We start from the raw sequence: 18,707 nt of genomic DNA, 5'->3' as shown, positions 1-18,707 counted from the left end.
TTTACTCTTTCCACTCTATCTTATATTTATTTTTATTTGAATACTTTTTTCTCATATAGGTGAATTTCACTTTGAAAATGTTCAAATGTCTATTATATTTTTTTAGTTGTATCAAATGAAAAAAAATTTATCTAACAAACAGTAGTTGTATATCAAAATAATATTATATATATATATATTAATCATAAATATATATATATATATATATATATATATATAAATTAATTAATTGATACTACTTATCTTAAAAATATAGCAGTCAAAACTTAATCACACTAAATATTAATCATATTTTATAAATAATATTTAATTAAAATAATTAAATAATAAATAACATATGTAATTAAAATTTTATAGAATAATTATATCTAATAAATATTATAATATTAATATATAATACATATATAAACACCAAATAAAATTTTTTTGCACACAAAAGAAAATATAAGATAAATTGATTAAATTACATGTTTTAAAAAAATTAAATTTATTGAATTATGTGTTCAAGACTGAAAATTTAGAAATAAGTTCATAATTTTTTTTAATAATTATTATTACATACCATCGTGTTTTTAAAAGTGTAAAAAATAGTAAAAATGACATATTTTATTTTCAATTTTAAGTTTCTTTTAAAAATAAACACATTTTCATACTTATTTTTCATTTTTTAAAATAAAAATAAAAATGGTGAAATCAAACAGGTCGTATTTCTCATATTTTAAATTTATAAGGATTATGTAAAACTGTTTTGGTATATCAAATTAAATTGAATAATTCTTTTGGGAATGAAATCGGTTTTTGTATAACGTCCCTCTCTCTTTAGAGTTGGGGTTGGAACATCCTACTATAGCTCCTTTCTTCTTGTCATTGCCTTTCTATTCTGATTCCAAGTCATTGACCAAGACTTAGAACCAGCGGCTTGCTTGGAAGTTTCCACCGGACCAATATCTTGTACCATACGCTCAATTATCACAATCCACAGTCTGATGTGAAGACCAGAGTTGACCTGGTTAAATACTTAAATGTGGCTTTCAGCTCATTTACCACGAAATTTCTATGAAAGTCGATGCTGAGATACAAAGGTAACGCATCTTTAAAATATGAGGGTAAATAAAAATTTATAAAATTTACGAATAGTTTATTAGTTAAAAGTCTTTTGAATAATGATAAAAATAAAATAAAATAATGAAAATTTAATTTTAAAGTACACAATATAAACCAAATGTGGAGATATGTACAAATGACAAGAATATAGAAGAAAAAAATATATTTCTCTCAAAGAAAGCAAAACTAGTGGCTGCCGGTTTTTCTGTTCCTGAATGCAAATCTTTGTTGCTTGAGATTTGAGAATGAATCTTGGGTTCATGCTAATCAAAATTCAGAGTTGGCTGCAGCAGCCAAAGGTATGGAGATTTGTGTGCTTTGTTTCATGTATTGTTGGACTGTGCTGTTATGCCCTCGGCTCCTCTTTCAATGATTTATTCGGCAAGTGGAGTTGGTGGAAGATATTACTTTACATTGTTGTTAGTTCTATTATCTGCCTTGCTGTCTTGTTCACAATGTCATGGCAGGGCTCCACTTCTCTCCCGCTGGAAGCTAATATTGGCTTTTTGGTTTTGATGATCACTTGTGTTTACTCATTTTTCTTTGATAAAGTGGTGAAAGGAAAACCAGATGCATATAGTCTGCTTTCAAGTGCTGCTTTTGCTATCATGTCTGTAAGCTTGTCAAGACTGAGCCACTGTGGATTTGAGGTTGATCTCTTGTATTTTTTCAGTGGGCTTCTAACCATTCAACTCATGAAAATAAAATTGTGGTTAGTTATTGTTGGAGGGAGTTTCAGTTATTCTCTCATCAAACTTCGTTCCACGTTGAATGTTCATGTTTCACTGATACATAGGGATCTTGAACTCCAAGTCGTAGACGAAGACATTGAAAGCGGATTACTACTTTCAGCAAGAAGCAGTGCTTCCCAATCCCAAGCTATTATTTCACAAGCTGATGTCCCTCTAGAAAATGAGGATCTAGCAATCCTACTCACTCAAATCGGTTCAGATTCACAAGACCGTGATATATTTGACTCCAAAAGTTGGAATATAGAGAGAGAATTGGCACAGCAGCCGGAGCAGCTTTTATCTTCTTTTGTCGAGCTTATCTCGAGTGCAAGTTCCATTAAACGTGCTGCAAGATTTCAACCGCTGATTAAGTCTTGCACAGTAATTGAGAAAGAGAGGATCAAAGAAATTCTCATTGCACGATTCATGGCTCGTATAAAGGCACTCAAGAAGAAGAATAGTAGTGTTATCAGCATGATTTCCAAGCACGTAGACACATGCCTTAAAGTTAATATTGTCGATACAGACCTGATTCCCGTGCCACAACGGGATGACAACTTGGTGTTGGATGCGTTGCAGTTTGGAGATGATGACAATACTTTCGACGACCTGCGTGAAACCGCGAAGCTGATGGTGATGGCAGGGTTTCAAGAGGAATGCTGCGCAGCGTACTGTAGTTGGCGGAGGGAGTTTCTGAATGAGACTCTCTCCACATTTGGATTGCAAGTGCAAGACATTCACAAGAAAGACAAAGCTCAGTGTTTGATCAAAGCTTTGATCGTAGCTGTGAGGATACTGTTTCCCTATGAAAGGAGACTCTGCGATCGGGTCTTTGGAATGTCCAACATTTCCTCCGATTTTGCTTTTACAGATGTTTGCACGGAATTAGCTACATCTCTACTAAGTACTGTCGATACCTTGGCAGATTTGATCCCTCATGCATTGGAGGAGCTCATGTATGAATTCGAAACACTGTTTTTTGGTAAGTACAGTAAATCGCTCAAAATTGATGCACGCAAGGTTCGGAAGAGTTTGGGCATTTTAATGGATTCAGAGAATGTTCTTACTTATTGCGGCCACGGGCTTCTTCCGGTTACCCTTCAATTGTCGAACTATATTCGTGATAATTCCATTCAAACAGCAAGTGACCTTAAGCAAGATTCAGATGGAATGCTTTCACCTTCCATGCAATTAGTCATGCTAACAAGGCTGTTCGAGAGGAGTTTGAAAGTTAACTCCAAAAATTGCAATAACCCTACTTCGGGTTATGTTTTCATCCTCAACAATCGAAGCTACATACACCGAGACGCATATATGCATCAACAGACATCTAATTTCTATTTTTGGCTCAGAAAAAACAAAACAAAAATCGAAAAATACCTTCAACTCTATCGGAAGAGCTCATGGACAAAGATTCTGAACATTTTGAAGCTGGACATGGATGAGTCAGAACCTAATGCTGCAGCCGAGTTAATGAAAGATAAGCTTCGTTCCTTCAACGAACACTTTTATGATATATGCAACGATCAGTCTACGTGGTTTGTCCTTGATAAGTTGTTAAGGAAACGGATGATAAATTCCATAGAAAGCATCTTGTTGCCAGCATACGGAAACTTCATTGGGAGGTTGCAGGATTTTCTTGGTAATCATGCTTACGAGTTTATTAAGTATGGAATAATTGACATTCAAGATCGACTCAACAATTTGTTTCTTGTTACGGAGTAGATGGATCTCGTCATGCCAGAAGAAAGGAAACAATAATCGAGTTTGCTTAGAATTTTAATAATTGACATTTATTAAGTATGAATGATTACTTATTAAATAAATGGTTACTTATTTATTTTGAACAATACAGTTTTCGAGTTTAAGTTTGTCTTATTCTTAAAATGAAAGTTTCACAAATAATAATTTTGATGCTTAAATTTGGAATACGATATTTAGAGGCCAAAATAATGCGAAATAGTTTAGAGACTTATTTTGATTTGATATTTTAGATGTTTATTCAATCAATCTTAATTAAACACTACCGGGGCTTGAGTTTACATTTAGGTTGAAACATTGCTAATTTCCAAGCTGAGTCTGTGATATGTAGGACTTTGGAGTATGATGACTTTATTTCCTAACGTGTTGCCTTGATTTATTTTCCAGGAAGGCAGAATGATTATTAAGATGGAAAGTGAAAACATTTAAACCTTAAAAAGTGAAGTTTGTCTTGGGGAACATAGCACTGATTTTAACTCATTCACATGTATTCTCAAATTGCAAGGCAAACAATTTTGTAGTGTGATTTTACATCCATTCTACACCCAATATTTTTTCCCATCTGAGCAACATAAATTCCATTATTCATTAAAAAAAAAAAAACAGAGCATAGAGCAGGGTCTTGGTAGGTTTTCTTGTTATTAAGAAACACAAACAATACAAGAAACTATCAATATTTGAATTAGGAATTTGAGTAGAGAATATTTCTGAACTTTCACTTTATATTGTTTTCTAATTTTCTTCACGGAGATGGTTATTGCCTTTTCCACCTGCCATTACCTACATAACTGTTATTTTTTTTAAAATTTTTATTAAGGGTTAACGCAGTTGATTCCAAGAAAGGTAGCATCAAGTCGAGCTTTAATGATTGCACAGTAACCGATCAAGTAGCCTAGATAATTTGCAGCATTAAACCACAAATGCACCGCTGAAAATCAAGCTTGAGATACCTAGGTGGGTGTTTAGTAATTCTTTTATGCGCATTAATTTGTTTTTTCTTTGTACTTGCTGAGAAGTGGTGATTGTCCATACAAAAGAAACTTTGATGTTAAAGTGATGATTGGACATGCAAAAGAGATTTTGGTACCAAAATTATCAAATGTTCATGTATTATATGTAAAGTTACCTATCTCTTGAAGGTTAAATACAAGTATATTTATAAATAAAAAAATATTACTCTTAAAGATTTGATCATTTAAGTGTATTCAAAATCCTTTATTATCTTATAATAACCAACTATTATTTTCTGTCATAATTGTGGTGAGAAGTGTTTGGTTAGGTCTCATACTTCTTGACTTTATTAAGCAATATTTGGTTGTTAGGAACACTGTTCATATTAGAGTGTCACTCTAGGATTGGAGACTAACAATATCTTTATTCTAAGACCTATCTAATATATGTTTGTTTGTGTCATTTTTGTTTAAAGCAAATCATATTACTAAATTGTATAAATTATACTACAAATGAATTAACGGTGCTAACTAGTCAAGGTTGATTTGTTTTTTTTTATGTGTTCCTTCTTATTGTAGAAGGTTTAGTGACTAATCGAGTCTTTGTTTAGGATGTTTAAAAAAAGCAATTTACTTGTAGAAAGATTTAATAACTGCTTTTCTCTACAAGTAATTATTCGGTTGAAGTTTATCACAAGTTTGTGTATCAAATACAATTTTAAATAAGTTATTATTTCTAATTTTCTTTTCCTCGTTTTGGTCACTCAGAGTCTCCAATATTCCTACATAAAAATAGAAAGAAAGAAAAAATTCTTTATTCGTTATCTGAATAAAATCATTTGATCCAGTTTGGTCTTTGAAAAAAGAAGTCACCCAATAGTCTTTGGAAGTTTCAAAGGATTATGTATACATGAGACGTTTAAGTTCTTTCTTCTAATTTTAGTACATGATTAGTTATAAAAAGTTGATCATGTATTTATAATTATATTTTATCAAAATTAGTCTTTGAAAATGTTAACTCAAATTGATGAAAGAATTGTGAGAGACAATAGCGCCTTTTATGATGACCTCCACTAGTGGTTGATTCATGTTAAAGTAGTAAGATTTTTTTTATTGTAATTAATTATGATTACTTTAAATAAAGTTCTATTATAATTATATTTGCTTAGTTCAGTAAGTAATATCTTATTAACTATTTGATTTTAGGCAAATTTATATACTTAATAATAGTATGTACATATACTTTAGTGACAACATTTTATGGGTAGGGATGGATGTACATGGAGTACAATGGGGGTACTTGTCCCCACTACCATTTAACACAAACATATTTTTTTTCATTCAATATATTTTAAAATATAAAAATTATATTCTAATAAAATAAATATATATTTAAATTATAGTGTGTATAAAATATAAATTTGAAGGAGGTATTCATTTATTTGATATTTGTCAAACTTTCGAAAGAAATTAATTCTCATGTGATAAAGAATACTTCTTAATAATGAATCATTTTTTAAAAAAGTTTAATTATTATATATATATTAATGCTCACATATATAATGTAATATATTAAAAAAATTAATTTTTAATAAAATAAAATTTATAACATGTATGTTTACCTTTTGTGCTTTCTATTTATTGTATGCGATAATTAAAAATATTAAAATAATAAATATTGTATATGTTGATTAAGAAAAATAAAAATAGGAAAGATTAAAAAATTTATGTTTTGTTTAAAATTTTTATTATAAAATATGTTTTAAAATAAATTATCATCTAAAAATTTATATCAAATATTAAAAACATGTTTATATCATAAATAAATTAAACTTAGTTTTTATAAAATTCAAAATGTTTATAAAATAGGTTTTTAAGAACTTAGTTCTAACCAAACATTTAAAAAATGTCTATAATAGATAAATAAGTCATATTTAGGACACATATTTTTAAAGAAAATTAAGTTTAAACCTATTAAATTATAATATAATATAATCTGGCCTAATTTATTTTCATCCTTAATCGTAGATATAAAAAATAATTATGATATATATATATATATATATATATATATTTATATTTATACTATTAAAAGTTATATGTAAAATTTTTAATACTACAAATATATGAATAAATAATATCCTCATTATCTATATTTTTTGAATTCATCATTATTTATAAGCATTATGTATAACTGTCATTTTTCAGGTATTTACCTTATATACGAATAAAAAACATGCATAATGATATAATTATCCAACAAATATAAAATTGTTTTGTTCTATAACTTTTTCTCTTTTATATAATTTTAATATTTTATGATTTTGCTTCCCATTACATGTTTTAACGGTTCAGTTAAACGAATTTTTTTTTTTGAAATTGACTTGCTTGAAAAGATTTTTTTGGAGAGAAAAAAATAGCAGACATCAAATGCACTGTGATTGATTTTAAATTTATCCAAAAAAATAAATACTTAGAGAGAAGAAATTAAAAATGATTTTTTTAATAAAATAAAATTAATTTATACAAAATAAATTTCTAGAGCATAAGTAGACATCTTACTAACTCGTTGACCAAGACTTGCAACAAGGAGCTTGCTCGGAAGTGTAGCTTTTTTTTTTTCCCTCAGCTCGATTTTTCTATCAAAAAGTGAAGCGTTATAGCAAGTCAAAACTGGTGGCTACGAGCTTCTGTTCCCAAATGCAAACCTTGGCTACTTGAGAAAGAACATGGTGCTGATGCTCATTGAAATCAAGAGTTGGCTGCACAAGCCAAAGGTACGGAAATTTGTTTGTTTTGTTTCATCTATTGTTGGGCTGATCTGTTACGCTTGCAGCTCTTCTTTCAATCGTTTATTTGGAAAGTGGACCCAATGGAAGATATCACTTTACATTGCTTTTAGTTTCTTCATAGTCTACCTTGTCCACCGATTCGCCACCAAAAGTGTGCACTTCAGCTCTCCCCGGCTGAAAGCTCATTCAGCCTTTTTGATTTTGCTTATAACTTCGGTATACTCCTTTTTCGTTGATGAAAAAGTGGGAGGGAAATCAGATGTATATAGCTTACTTTCTTCTGCTGCATTTGCTATCACGTCTTTGGGATTGTCAACTGATTTCCTGTATTTTTTCACTGGACTTCTAATAGTACAACTCATGAAAATCAATTTTTGGTTGGTTATTGTTGGAGGGGGTTTTAGTTATTCCCTCATAATTCTTCGTGCTACTTTGGATCCTCTATTGCCTATATCAAATAGACCTGAAGACCAAGTACCCCTCCTTCCAAGTGATCTCCATTCACCACCACAGGTACCCAGTGGTAGTGTTTCTCCACCAGATTTTCCACAACATACTGATGCCACTCTAGCCACAACCCAAGTTGGTTCAAGTTCACCACAAGGCAATATTATAAATAGAGGTCTCATCAGGACACAGTTCATGGGTCACATAGAGGAGCTTAAGAAGGAAAATGGGAAGGTTATCGACACAATTTTCAAGCATGTGGGTGAATACCTTAAGGCTAATGTTGTAAATGAGGACCAGATTCCGGTGCCGGAAATGCAAGCGGACGACAACTTGGTGGCGGATGCGTTGCCGCAGGGAATCATCACCAAAATTGGTGAAACCGGGAGGATGATGTCACAGAATGAGTGTTACAATGTGTACAGCAGATGCCGGAGCGATTTTTTAAAAGAGTGTCTGTCAGTGTTTGGATTGCAAGTTGAAGAGTTCAAGGCGGAGGAAATTGACAAGATGGAGAAGATTGAGAGTTGGATAAAGGCTTTGAACCTAACCGTGAGGATACTCTTTCCCAATGAAAGGAGACTCTGTGATCTTGTCTTCTCTTCATCTCATGCTGCTGATATCTCTTTCAGCAAAGTTTGCAAGGATTTGACTATTGGCCTACTGAGCTTCGTGAATTCCTTAGCCACTCAGAATCATCATTCGCCCTACCACTTGTCCCATGTCATCCCCAAAGTGTTCAAAACTTTGAGTGGGCTGATTCCAAATTTCAATTCACTGTTTTTTGGTCAGTTGCTGAGTGAATCACTCAGAAATGATGCTGTCCTTGTTGGGAAGAGATTAGGCATTTTTGTTGAGTTGGAGAGTCTTATTCAACGTGAGGTAGCGCAGGAGACTGTTCCTGATGGTGGGATTCATCCAACTACCCACAAAGTGATGGACTATCTCAGAGATGTTTTCACTGACAATGAGAATTTCTCAATTAGAAAGGGTATATCTTCATTTTCAGACCAGGTAGCCAGGATAATACAGGTGTTAGACAGCAATTTGGAAGCTAAGTCCACAAACTACAAAGATCATGCATTGGGCCATGTTTTCATGATAAATAATCTCATGCTTTTACAATATGGGGAACATATATATGGAGTCATTTTTGGTGAAGATTGGTACAGATCAAAGATCAACCAAAACATTGAACTCTATCAAAGAAGCTCATGGAATAAGATCTTGGAATGTTTAATGCCAGACCGCTGTGAGTCGATGGCTCCTAATGTTGTAGAAGGGTCGATGAAAGAGAAGCTCAAATTGTTCAATCAGCACTTCAACGAGATATGCAGAGCTCAGTCTGCATGGTTTATCTTCGATGAGGAACTAAGGGAACAAATGATAAAATCCATAGAGAACACATTGTTGCCGGCATATGGAAACTTTATTGGAAAGTTGCAAGATGTTATTGGTAAGGATGCTTATGACTTTATTGAGTATGGACTGCAGAATATTCAAGATCGACTGAGCCTTTTGTTTCTTGTAAGCAATGCATGAAGGCTGAGAGAAGGAAAGGATACTGAAGTTTGCAAGGATTTAGAATACAAAAATTTTGTTATCACAAACGTAATTATGAAAGATTTGAGATCATATATACTATACATCATTGTACATTTCAGTTCAAAATCACTGACGTGTTTTTTTATTTTATTTCCAAGTTGAAACGGGGAATAATTTTTGGTGAAATAAATTTTGACACAAAAGAAATGAATTCTACAAGTTGTTGCTAAAAAAAATGTTGACTTATCGAATTGAATTTGTCCACGTTACTTGAATATGATTATATTGTTGGAGAGTTTTTAACTCTTGGGAGCACTCCATACAATGGGTAGTGAGTAAGTCACACAAATGAACTTGACATTACAACATAACTTAAAATCTTAAGGTATTAGGTAGGTGGGTCTTTCTCACTTATATATTACTCAACATGTCTAACTCTAACCAATGTGGGACTTTGCTTCATACTTGAATTCCAACACTCCTCCTCAAGTGGAATCCCTTCCACATGGTCACGCTCCCCCTCAAGCGGAAGCTTTTTTTTTTGTGCACGAGTATTCAATGGTGGTCTTACTTGCACTGTCGTTGCACCTCAACGACACACGTCTTCCACACCTCTAGGGAGACTTTGAGCCGATCACCAGTCACTTGGTGAACCATCGACTCTGATACCACTATTGGGGAGTTTTTAACGCTAAGGAGCACTCCATACAATGGGTAGTGAGTAAGTCACACAAATGAGTTTGACACCACAACATAACCTAAAATCTTAAGGCATTAGGTAGGTAGGTCTTTCTCACTTATATATTACTCAACATGCCTAACTCTAACCAATGTGAGACTTCGCTTTACACTTGAATTTCAACACTGCCCCTCAAGTGTGAATCCCTTCCACATTGTCATGTTCCCCCTCAAGCGGAAACCTTTTTTTTTTTCCTCCACGAGTATTTGATGGTGGCCTTACTTGCACTACCGTTGCACTTCAACAACACACGTCCTCCACACCTTTAGGGAGACTTTCAGTACAAGGGATGATCCTACTCTTGGATCTCCTGCCAATTCCATTTAGGATTCCACTCTTGGATCCAGCCAATACTCGTCTGAGCCGATCACGAGTCATTTGGTCGAACCATTGTCTAAGCTAATCACCACCATAGGCTCTGATACCAATGTTGGGGAGCTTTTAACACCAGGGAAACACTTGAACTCCAACATATATATCCACTTGCTTTAAAAAAAAAACTTTTGAAATTCATAGCAAGTGGTGTGTCCATGAGGGTGGGTCTTGTAAATCAAATAGCAAAAACAATTTCTGATGAGAGTTCTTTAAGTGTGTTTCTGAAATATAAGAATCAGATTTTTTAAAATTTTATCACTAGATAGTGTGACATGTCATTTATGATGTATTATTCATTCTTATATAAAGACCCTTATGGTGATGATAAGAAGGTATGAAGAAACAATCCAGTGCAAAATAGATAAAATACGACTATGAAAATAACATTAATGTAATGACTAAAAATTATGGACAATATGTGTTTTTTAATAAAATTATTTAGAATTAGAATTTTGAACTTGGTTTGAAATAGATTATGTTAAGAGGAGAATATACACTTTCTATTACTGTTCTCAGTAAATATTAATTAGTGAAAACTTCATATCAATATCATAATTAAAAAATAAGTTAAAATATTACATTGATAGTATAGCACTTAGTTTACTAATTTTGAAGTTAACACGTGTCCGTACATGATGAGTGAAATTTCATTTCCTTCCCTTCAAAATTTCTTTCAAAATGCGAAGGGTTTATCCCAAGTCAATGGTAGTTATCATCTCATCTGTTCCTGCATGTAAACATTGTCTGAGAAGAACACAGTATGCTATTCAAAATTCAGAGTCGGTTGTTGCAACCAAAGGTATGGAGATTTGTGTGTTTTGTCTCATCTGTTGTTGGACTACTCAGCTACGCTCTCAGCTCCTCCTTCAATCAGTTATTTGGAGAGTGGAGCTGGTGGAAGATACTACTTTTTATTGTTTTCAGTTTCATCATTTCCCTTTTCGTCTTGTTTGCAAAGGCATGGCAGAATTCCACCTCTACCAGGCTGGAAGCTCATATAGCCTTTTTTACTTTGCTCATAACTTCTGTGTACTCATTTTTCTTGGATAAAGAAGTGAAAGGGAAACCAGATGCATATAGCCTTGTTTCCTGTGCCGCATTTGCTATCATGTCTCTAGGCTTGTCGAGACTGAGTCACCTTGGATTTGAGCTAGATCTCTTGTATTTTTTCAGTGGAATTTTAACAGTACAACTCATGAAAATAAAATTGTGGTTGGTAATTGTTGGAGGGAGTTTCAGTTATTCCCTCATCATTCTTCGTTCTAATTTGGATGCTTTGTCAAGAAGTGGGTATCTTGAACTCCATGTCCCAGACCATGTAGACATTGAAATTGCTTCGAATTCACATGGATCTGGTCACGTTGCTTCTCAAGTTGATTCAACCCAAGTAATTACTGGTGCTGGTAATACTCATCTTATGATTATCAGGCCACAAGAGGCCGATGCCACTCCACAAAATGAGGATCTAGGATTCTCGTTCTCTCAAGTTGGTTCAGCTTCACAAGAAGGCAAAAGTGGTCGTGATAATAGTATCATTGCACGGTTCATGGGTTGTATAGAAGCGCTTAAGAAGGAGAAAACAAACGTTATCCACACGATTTCCAAGCATGTAGACAAATACCTTAAGACTAATGTTGTCGTTGACGAGAACTATATTCCGGTGTCGGAAATTCATTGTGACGACAACTTGGTGATGGATGCATTGTCACCCGAAATTATCAATGACCTTCGTGAAAGCGTGAGGTTGATGGTGACAGCAGGATTTGAAGAAGAATGCTGCACAGCGTACTGTAGTTGCCGGAGGGTGTTTATGAATGAGATTCTCTCGATATTTGGATTGCAAGTGCAAGAGCTCAAAAGAAAGGAAATTGATATGATGAAGATAAAATCTTTGAACGCACTAGTGAGGATACTTTTTCCCAATGAAAGGAGACTCTGTGATCGTGTATTTGAAGGTTCCATTTCCTCTATGAGGGAGGTGTATGCGAATTTGACAATTCCTCTAATGATCATTGTCAATGCTTTAGCTATTTGGAGCAATTCGCCAAGTCCTTTTTCTGGCAAATTTTTGGAGTTGAAAAAACTTATTCTTACTTATGGTGATAAGGTTCAGGCCACTGTTCCCTGTGACGGGCTTCATCCGATTACCCGTGAAGTGATGAACTACATTCGTGATGTTTCCATAAATAGGAATAGTAGCCCAAGGCATGATTTGGAAGAATCCACCATGATTGATAGAGTGGGAAAGCTTTCTCTATCTGTGCACATGGCCAAGATAATGGAGCTGTTAGAGAGAAGTTTGAAAGCCAACTCCAAAAATTACAATAACCCTTCACTGGGTTACTTTTTCATCATGAACAATCGGAGGTTCATAGAGCTAGAGGTAGAATTATATGGATTAGGACCTATTATTGGTGATGACTGGCTTCGAAAAAACAGAACAAAATTTCAACAAAACCTTCAACTCTATCATAGAAGCTCATGGAATAAGATTGTGAACATTTTGAAGCTGGACATCAATGAGTCCCCTAATGTTGAAACTGAGTTATTGAAAGACAAGCTTAATTCTTTCAATGAACACTTTGATGAGATATGCAATGTTCAGTCTACGTGGTTTGTCTTTGATGAGCAGTTAAGGGAACAAATAATAAAATCTATAGACAACATCTTGTTGCCTGCATATGGAAGTTTCATCAAGAGGTTTCAGAATTTTCTTGAGAAGCAAGCTTATGAGTACATTAAGTATGGAATCTTTGATGTTAAAGAACATGTCAACAATTTGTTTCTAGTAAGGGAGTAGATGAATCCGATGCTATAACAGAAGGAAAATACCGAGTTAGCATAGATCTAAAATACAAAAGTTTTATTATTACAAACATAGTTCCAAAGAAAGTGTGTTTCATCACGAAATCACAAACGCCGAGTTTCCCTTTTATTTTGTTTACATGTTTTATGTTTAAGATTGGCTTGACTCAAATTCAAGTTTGTGTAGATTTTCGTAATTCTATGATGGAAGAGAAGAAAATGATACATAAGTTCGGTGGATTAAGAATAATGGCTTGAATCAAATTAAGGTCCAAGTTGTAACATGAAATACATATTTTATTTTATGTGTGGAAAAGGATCTGTAAACACATTTGTTAACAATTATAATTTATGACCACAAAGAAATAAAGAACCCATCGCTATCATCATAGGATTCCCTAGTATTCCAACCACTGGGTGTGGCATTTTTTTCTTTCTTCATTTAAAGAGATATCTCAAACAAGACCATCTCCGCCTCTTACAACATCACAATCCTTTTAAGTCAAGTATTACAGACTGATCCGAATTTTTCTTTGGCTAATCAATACAGAAAAAGTATCCTAGGGAGACTTTTGGGATTTATATACGTTGCGTCGTGGAATTGTTCTATTATGAAATGAGTTTCTTTTTCAAACACGTAATTTTTTTTTAATGGTAATTAAGTTTTGATGAGTTATTTTATTGTATTTATCTGACAGAATATTTTATAAGAATTATTTTTATAAAATTATTTCACATATAATTTTACAATGATAAAATATTATTCATTTTGAACTTAAATTCTCACGATTTTATTTTTTAGTTATTATCTAAATTTTTTTTTAAATTATTGAAATATATATATATATATATATATATATATATATATTTTATAAGTCTTTTTTTATTATATCGATATGAAACTTATTTATATCCTAATACACGAACCATATATTATAATTAATATGCAATTGTGAATTTTCTAGTATTGTCTAAACTTGCATGGTTGCTTGGCAACCTTCATCATTTTTACGTTTTGCATTTGCCCTACAAGTATTTAACCTTTTATTTTATTTTATTTTATTTATAAAAAGAAGTATATAACATTTAAAAATGCAAGGCGATTTGCATTTGTCATTATTCAGAGGAAACATAGTATGTTATCTAATTGATGGTAAATCCAAATCTTTCATCCTTTATTTTCTTGACTAAGAAATAGTATACCCACTAAACTAATTATAAGGTTTGGTTGCGTGGGCTACTCAAATCATGTAAAATCCCTGGAAAGGCCACAGGAATAACGAATAAGTAATGTGACGGTTAAAATTTTAGGTTTGCTGTTAATCTATTTCTAGCTTTTAATCAAATTGACGGTCGAAAATAATTTATAATCAAATTTGAAATATAAATGTGGTGGAGTTGATGCGTTAGCATGTATGAATAGTTGATGCGTTAGCATGTATGAATCTCAAATAAAATACTTAAACTAAAGGTTAAAAACCTCATTTGATCCTTAATAATATTTTTTTATTTTAATTTAGTCTTACTTTAATTTTTTTGTTTTAATTTGGTCCCTAATAATTTAAATTATTACAATGTCAAATTTTTGACCAAATTATTTAAATAGAGTTAACTGTTGGACACATGGATGTCACGTAGATGCATAGGTAGATGCCAAATTTTTTTAATGCATTTGGAACTAGAACAGCCCGTTCTAAAACCAAAACGATCCGTTCTGCTTGCACTATTGGTGTGTTCTGGTTTCAAAACAGGTTGTTTTAGTTTTAGCACAAGTCGTTCTAGTTCCAGCTGTATTAAAGAAATTTGGCATCTACCTATGCATCCACGTGGCCAACAGTTAACTCTTTTTAAATAATTTGGACAGAAGTCTGATATTGCAGTAATTTAAATTATTAAGGATCAAATTAAAATCAAAAATTAAAGTGGGACTAAATTGAAAAAAATAATATTATAAGGAACTAAATTAATATTTTAACCTAAACTAAATAATGAATCAAGTTTAATTAATATATTTTTCACTAAATTAACTGTTTCAATAAAAGTGACAGTAGTCCATTAAGTTCCACTAAAATTAATAGCCAATTTTTTTTTTCAAAATAAAGAAACTCACAATTAGGGGTGGGTAGATGGACCCAGGTCCGCGGACCGGTCCGTAAACCCGCGGATTTCACGGATAACGGGCCCATTTTTTTTAAATCCGTATGATTATGTCTAATTTTTTAGCCCGGCCCGTTAAGTTCACGGACTTGGCGGATTTAATCCGCGGGCTTGCGGGCTAGTCCGCGGACTTCATATTTAATATTTTTAGATATTATGATTTTAATATTAAGCTGTGTATTTAATTTCTTAAAATTATTATAACATTAAAATTATGTTTAATTGATATATATTTGTCATTTGAATTATTCTTATGACATTTTGATGCTTTTATTATTGAAAGTTTGGTACTATTATTTAAGTATTTGTAATTATTTTTATTTTAATATTTTAATATTTTGTATTTTAAACCATTTTAACTAGTGATAAATTTTAGTATGATAAAATTTAGCTTATATATAAAAAATATTTTTTTTTCTTCTAATTTTATGTATTTTTATTTTTAAAAATTTATTTTTTTGAACCATTATTTTGGCCTGCGGACCGGTCCGTTATCCGCGAATTTTGGCGGGCCGGATATGGACTTAAAAAATAAGTCCATTTATTTTACGGATCGGACTTATCCAACCCATATAAAACGCGAGTTTGACGGACCAGGCCTTAAACGGGCAGACCGGTCCTTATACCTACCCCTACTCACAATGTACACCGGCTCATTTTATTTTTCCATAATTTCAAGTCCACGAGTAGAAGTAGAAGAGAAACGTAGCTTTCCGTTCTCTTTTCTTGAAATTTCTATCAAAAAGTGAAGGGTTTATTCCAAGCCAAGACTGGGGCTATCAGCTTCTCTGTTCATGAAGTTCTGCTTGCTTGAGAAAAAACATCATGCTCAACATAATTCAGTGTTGGCTGTGTCAGCCAAAGGTATGGAGATACGTGTGTTTTGTTTCATCTGTTGTTGGACTGCTATGTTACGCTCTCAGTTCCTCTTTCAGTCATTTATTTGGAAAGTGGACCTTGTGGAAGATACTACTTTATATTGTTTTCAGTTTCATCATTTCCCTTGCCGTCTTGTTTGCAAGGACATGGGAGTGCTTCACTTCTTCCAGGTTAGAAGCTCACATGGCCTTCTTGATTTTGCTCATGACTTCTGTGTACTCATTTTTCTTGGACAAAGAAGTGAAAGGTAAACCAGATGCATATAGCCTGATTTCATGTGTGGCATTTTCTATCATGTCTTTAGGTTTGTCAAGACTGAGTCACTTTGGATTTGAGGTCGATCTCCTGTACTTTTTCAGTGGTGCTTTAATAGTACAACTCATGAAAATAAAATTATGGTTAGTCATTGTTGGAGGGAGTTTCAGTTATTCTCTTATCATTCTGCGTTCCACTCTGGACCCTCGGTCAAGGAGTAGATTTCATAGATTTCAAGACCAAGATCATGTAGTGGTTGAAATTGGTTCGCATTCACAATCACGAGCAATTATTATTGCCCCTGATAATCCTCATCCACAACCAGTCACTGATATTGTTTGGCCTTCTCGAGGAAACAATCATAGTGCTTCTCATGTGGATTCTCCCCAAGAGGCTAATGTCCCTCCAGGAAATAGAGACAATAATAGTACCATGGCAAAGTTCATGCTTTCTATAGAGGCGCTTCAGAAGGAGAACAAGAGTGTTATTAGCACAATTACCAAGCATGTTGGTGAATATCTTAAAGCTAATGTTCTTGATGAGGACCAGACTTCAGTGCCGAAATTGCATCCTGACGACAACTTGTTGATTGATGTGTTGCCGCGGGGGATTGTCAAAGAACTTCATCAAAGCGTAAAGCAGATGGCGTTAGATGGGTTTAAGAAGGAATGCTTACAAGTGTACACTAGTTGCCGAAGGGAGTTTCTGAAAGAGTGTCTATCCACATTTGGATTGCAATTTCTAGATCTCAACACGGAGGACGTTGATGACAAGATGGAGAAGCTTGAGAGTTGGATAAAAGCTTTAAACATAGCTGCGAGGATACTCTTTCCGAATGAAAGGAAACTCTGCCATCTTGTCTTTGAAGCCTATATTTCCTCTTGGGAGTTTGTTTTCAGAGAGATATGCACAGAGTTGGCGATTAGTCTACTGAGCACCGCCCTAGCTTTAACAACTTGGAGCCATTTAATCCGCAACTCATTGCAGGAACTGATACAAGAGTTGGAATCATGTACAACACTCAGAAATAATGCAGTGGTCCTGATTAGACAGAGATTGTGCATCTATGAGGCGTTGGAAAATGTATCACCTGTACCGGGTGGCGGTATTCATCCGATTACCCTTGAAGTGATGTACTACATTTATTCTGTTTACAAGAATAGGGATATTCGTAAACTTTGTCAATGTTTAGAAGAAGGAAAGATTTCAAAGCCTGTGTACGTGGCCAGGATAACAGAGCTGTTTGGGAGAAAAAGAAGTTGGGAAGCCAAGTCCAAAAGTTACGATAACTTTGAAGTAAGTTACTACATGTATTGTGTTTACATAAATAAGGATAATAAACTTAGCCAAGGTTTAGAAGAGGGAAAGCTTTCTTCACCTATTTACATGACCAAGATGACAGAGCTTTTGGAGAACAGTTTGGAAGCCAACTCAAAAAATTACAATAACCCTACATTGGGTTATATTTTCATCATGAACAATAGGAGGTTCATAGAACTAGAGGCAAAACTATGTGGTTTGGATCCTATTTTTGACAATGATTGGCTCCAAAAGAACACAACAGAATTCCAAAAAAACCTTGAACTCTATAAGAGAAGCTCATGGAATAAGATTTTGGACTTTTTGAAGCTGGACATCAATGAGTCAAAGCCTAATGTTGCAGCTGAGTTGATGAAACAAAAACTCCATTGGTTCAATGAACACTTTGATGAGACTTGCAACGTGCAGTCTGCATGGTCTGTCTGTGATGAGGAGTTAAGGGAACAAATAATAAAATCCATAGAGAACATCTTGTTGCCAGTATATGGAAACTTTCTTGGGAAGTTTCAGGAACTTCTTGGGAAGCACGCTTATGAGTACATTAAGTATGGAGTGTTTGACGTTCAAGATCGAGTCAACAATTTGTTTCTTGTAAGGCAGTAGATGAATCTGATGCTGGAAAAGAAGGAAAGTTTATGTGAGTTTGTGTATATCTGGAAAGCAAAAAATTATTATCAAAAACTTAGTTCCACAGGATTTGTGCCCTTGTGCTGTATACCACTGTATTTTTTAACACAAAATCACACGTGTTTCCTTTTTATTTCGTTTTCATGTTTAAGATTAACTTGGGTCATATTTAAGTTTGGGTAGGGAGACTTATCAGATTTATGTCAAGTGTCATTGAACA

The 18,707-nt window shown here is 33.5% G+C and overlaps 4 protein-coding genes across 4 annotated transcripts; all 4 read left to right on the top strand.

Annotated features, from left to right (window-relative positions):
* Positions 1 to 1,174: 1,174 nt before the first annotated feature.
* On the top strand, positions 1,175 to 3,685 carry LOC109795074 (exocyst complex component EXO70B1). The gene is made up of 2 exons (XM_083063169.1): positions 1,175 to 1,816; positions 1,901 to 3,685. The coding sequence occupies exons 1-2, from the start codon at positions 1,350 to 1,352 to the stop codon at positions 3,558 to 3,560; spliced, it is 2,127 nt and encodes a 708-aa protein (XP_082919295.1). The 5' UTR covers positions 1,175 to 1,349; the 3' UTR covers positions 3,561 to 3,685.
* Positions 3,686 to 7,126: 3,441 nt separating this feature from the next.
* LOC109789457 (exocyst complex component EXO70B1) lies at positions 7,127 to 9,448 on the top strand. Its single transcript, XM_020348420.3, has one exon. The coding sequence runs from the start codon at positions 7,276 to 7,278 to the stop codon at positions 9,325 to 9,327; it is 2,052 nt and encodes a 683-aa protein (XP_020204009.1). The 5' UTR covers positions 7,127 to 7,275; the 3' UTR covers positions 9,328 to 9,448.
* Positions 9,449 to 11,056: 1,608 nt separating this feature from the next.
* LOC109795004 (exocyst complex component EXO70B1) lies at positions 11,057 to 13,378 on the top strand. Its single transcript, XM_020354403.3, has one exon. It carries the CDS (start codon positions 11,205 to 11,207, stop codon positions 13,242 to 13,244), a length of 2,040 nt encoding a protein of 679 aa, XP_020209992.1. The 5' UTR covers positions 11,057 to 11,204; the 3' UTR covers positions 13,245 to 13,378.
* Positions 13,379 to 16,173: 2,795 nt separating this feature from the next.
* On the top strand, positions 16,174 to 18,707 carry LOC109807809 (exocyst complex component EXO70B1). Its single transcript, XM_020370462.3, has 3 exons — positions 16,174 to 16,270; positions 16,396 to 16,455; positions 16,590 to 18,707. The coding sequence occupies exons 1-3, from the start codon at positions 16,201 to 16,203 to the stop codon at positions 18,461 to 18,463; spliced, it is 2,004 nt and encodes a 667-aa protein (XP_020226051.1). The 5' UTR covers positions 16,174 to 16,200; the 3' UTR covers positions 18,464 to 18,707.

Source organism: Cajanus cajan, chromosome 9, assembly GCF_000230855.2.
Source record: "Cajanus cajan strain Asha chromosome 9, NIPB_CcT2T_4, whole genome shotgun sequence".
NCBI lineage: Eukaryota > Viridiplantae > Streptophyta > Magnoliopsida > Fabales > Fabaceae > Cajanus > Cajanus cajan.
Note: the sequence above shows the minus strand (reverse complement) of the source record. Positions and strands in the feature narration are given on the sequence as shown.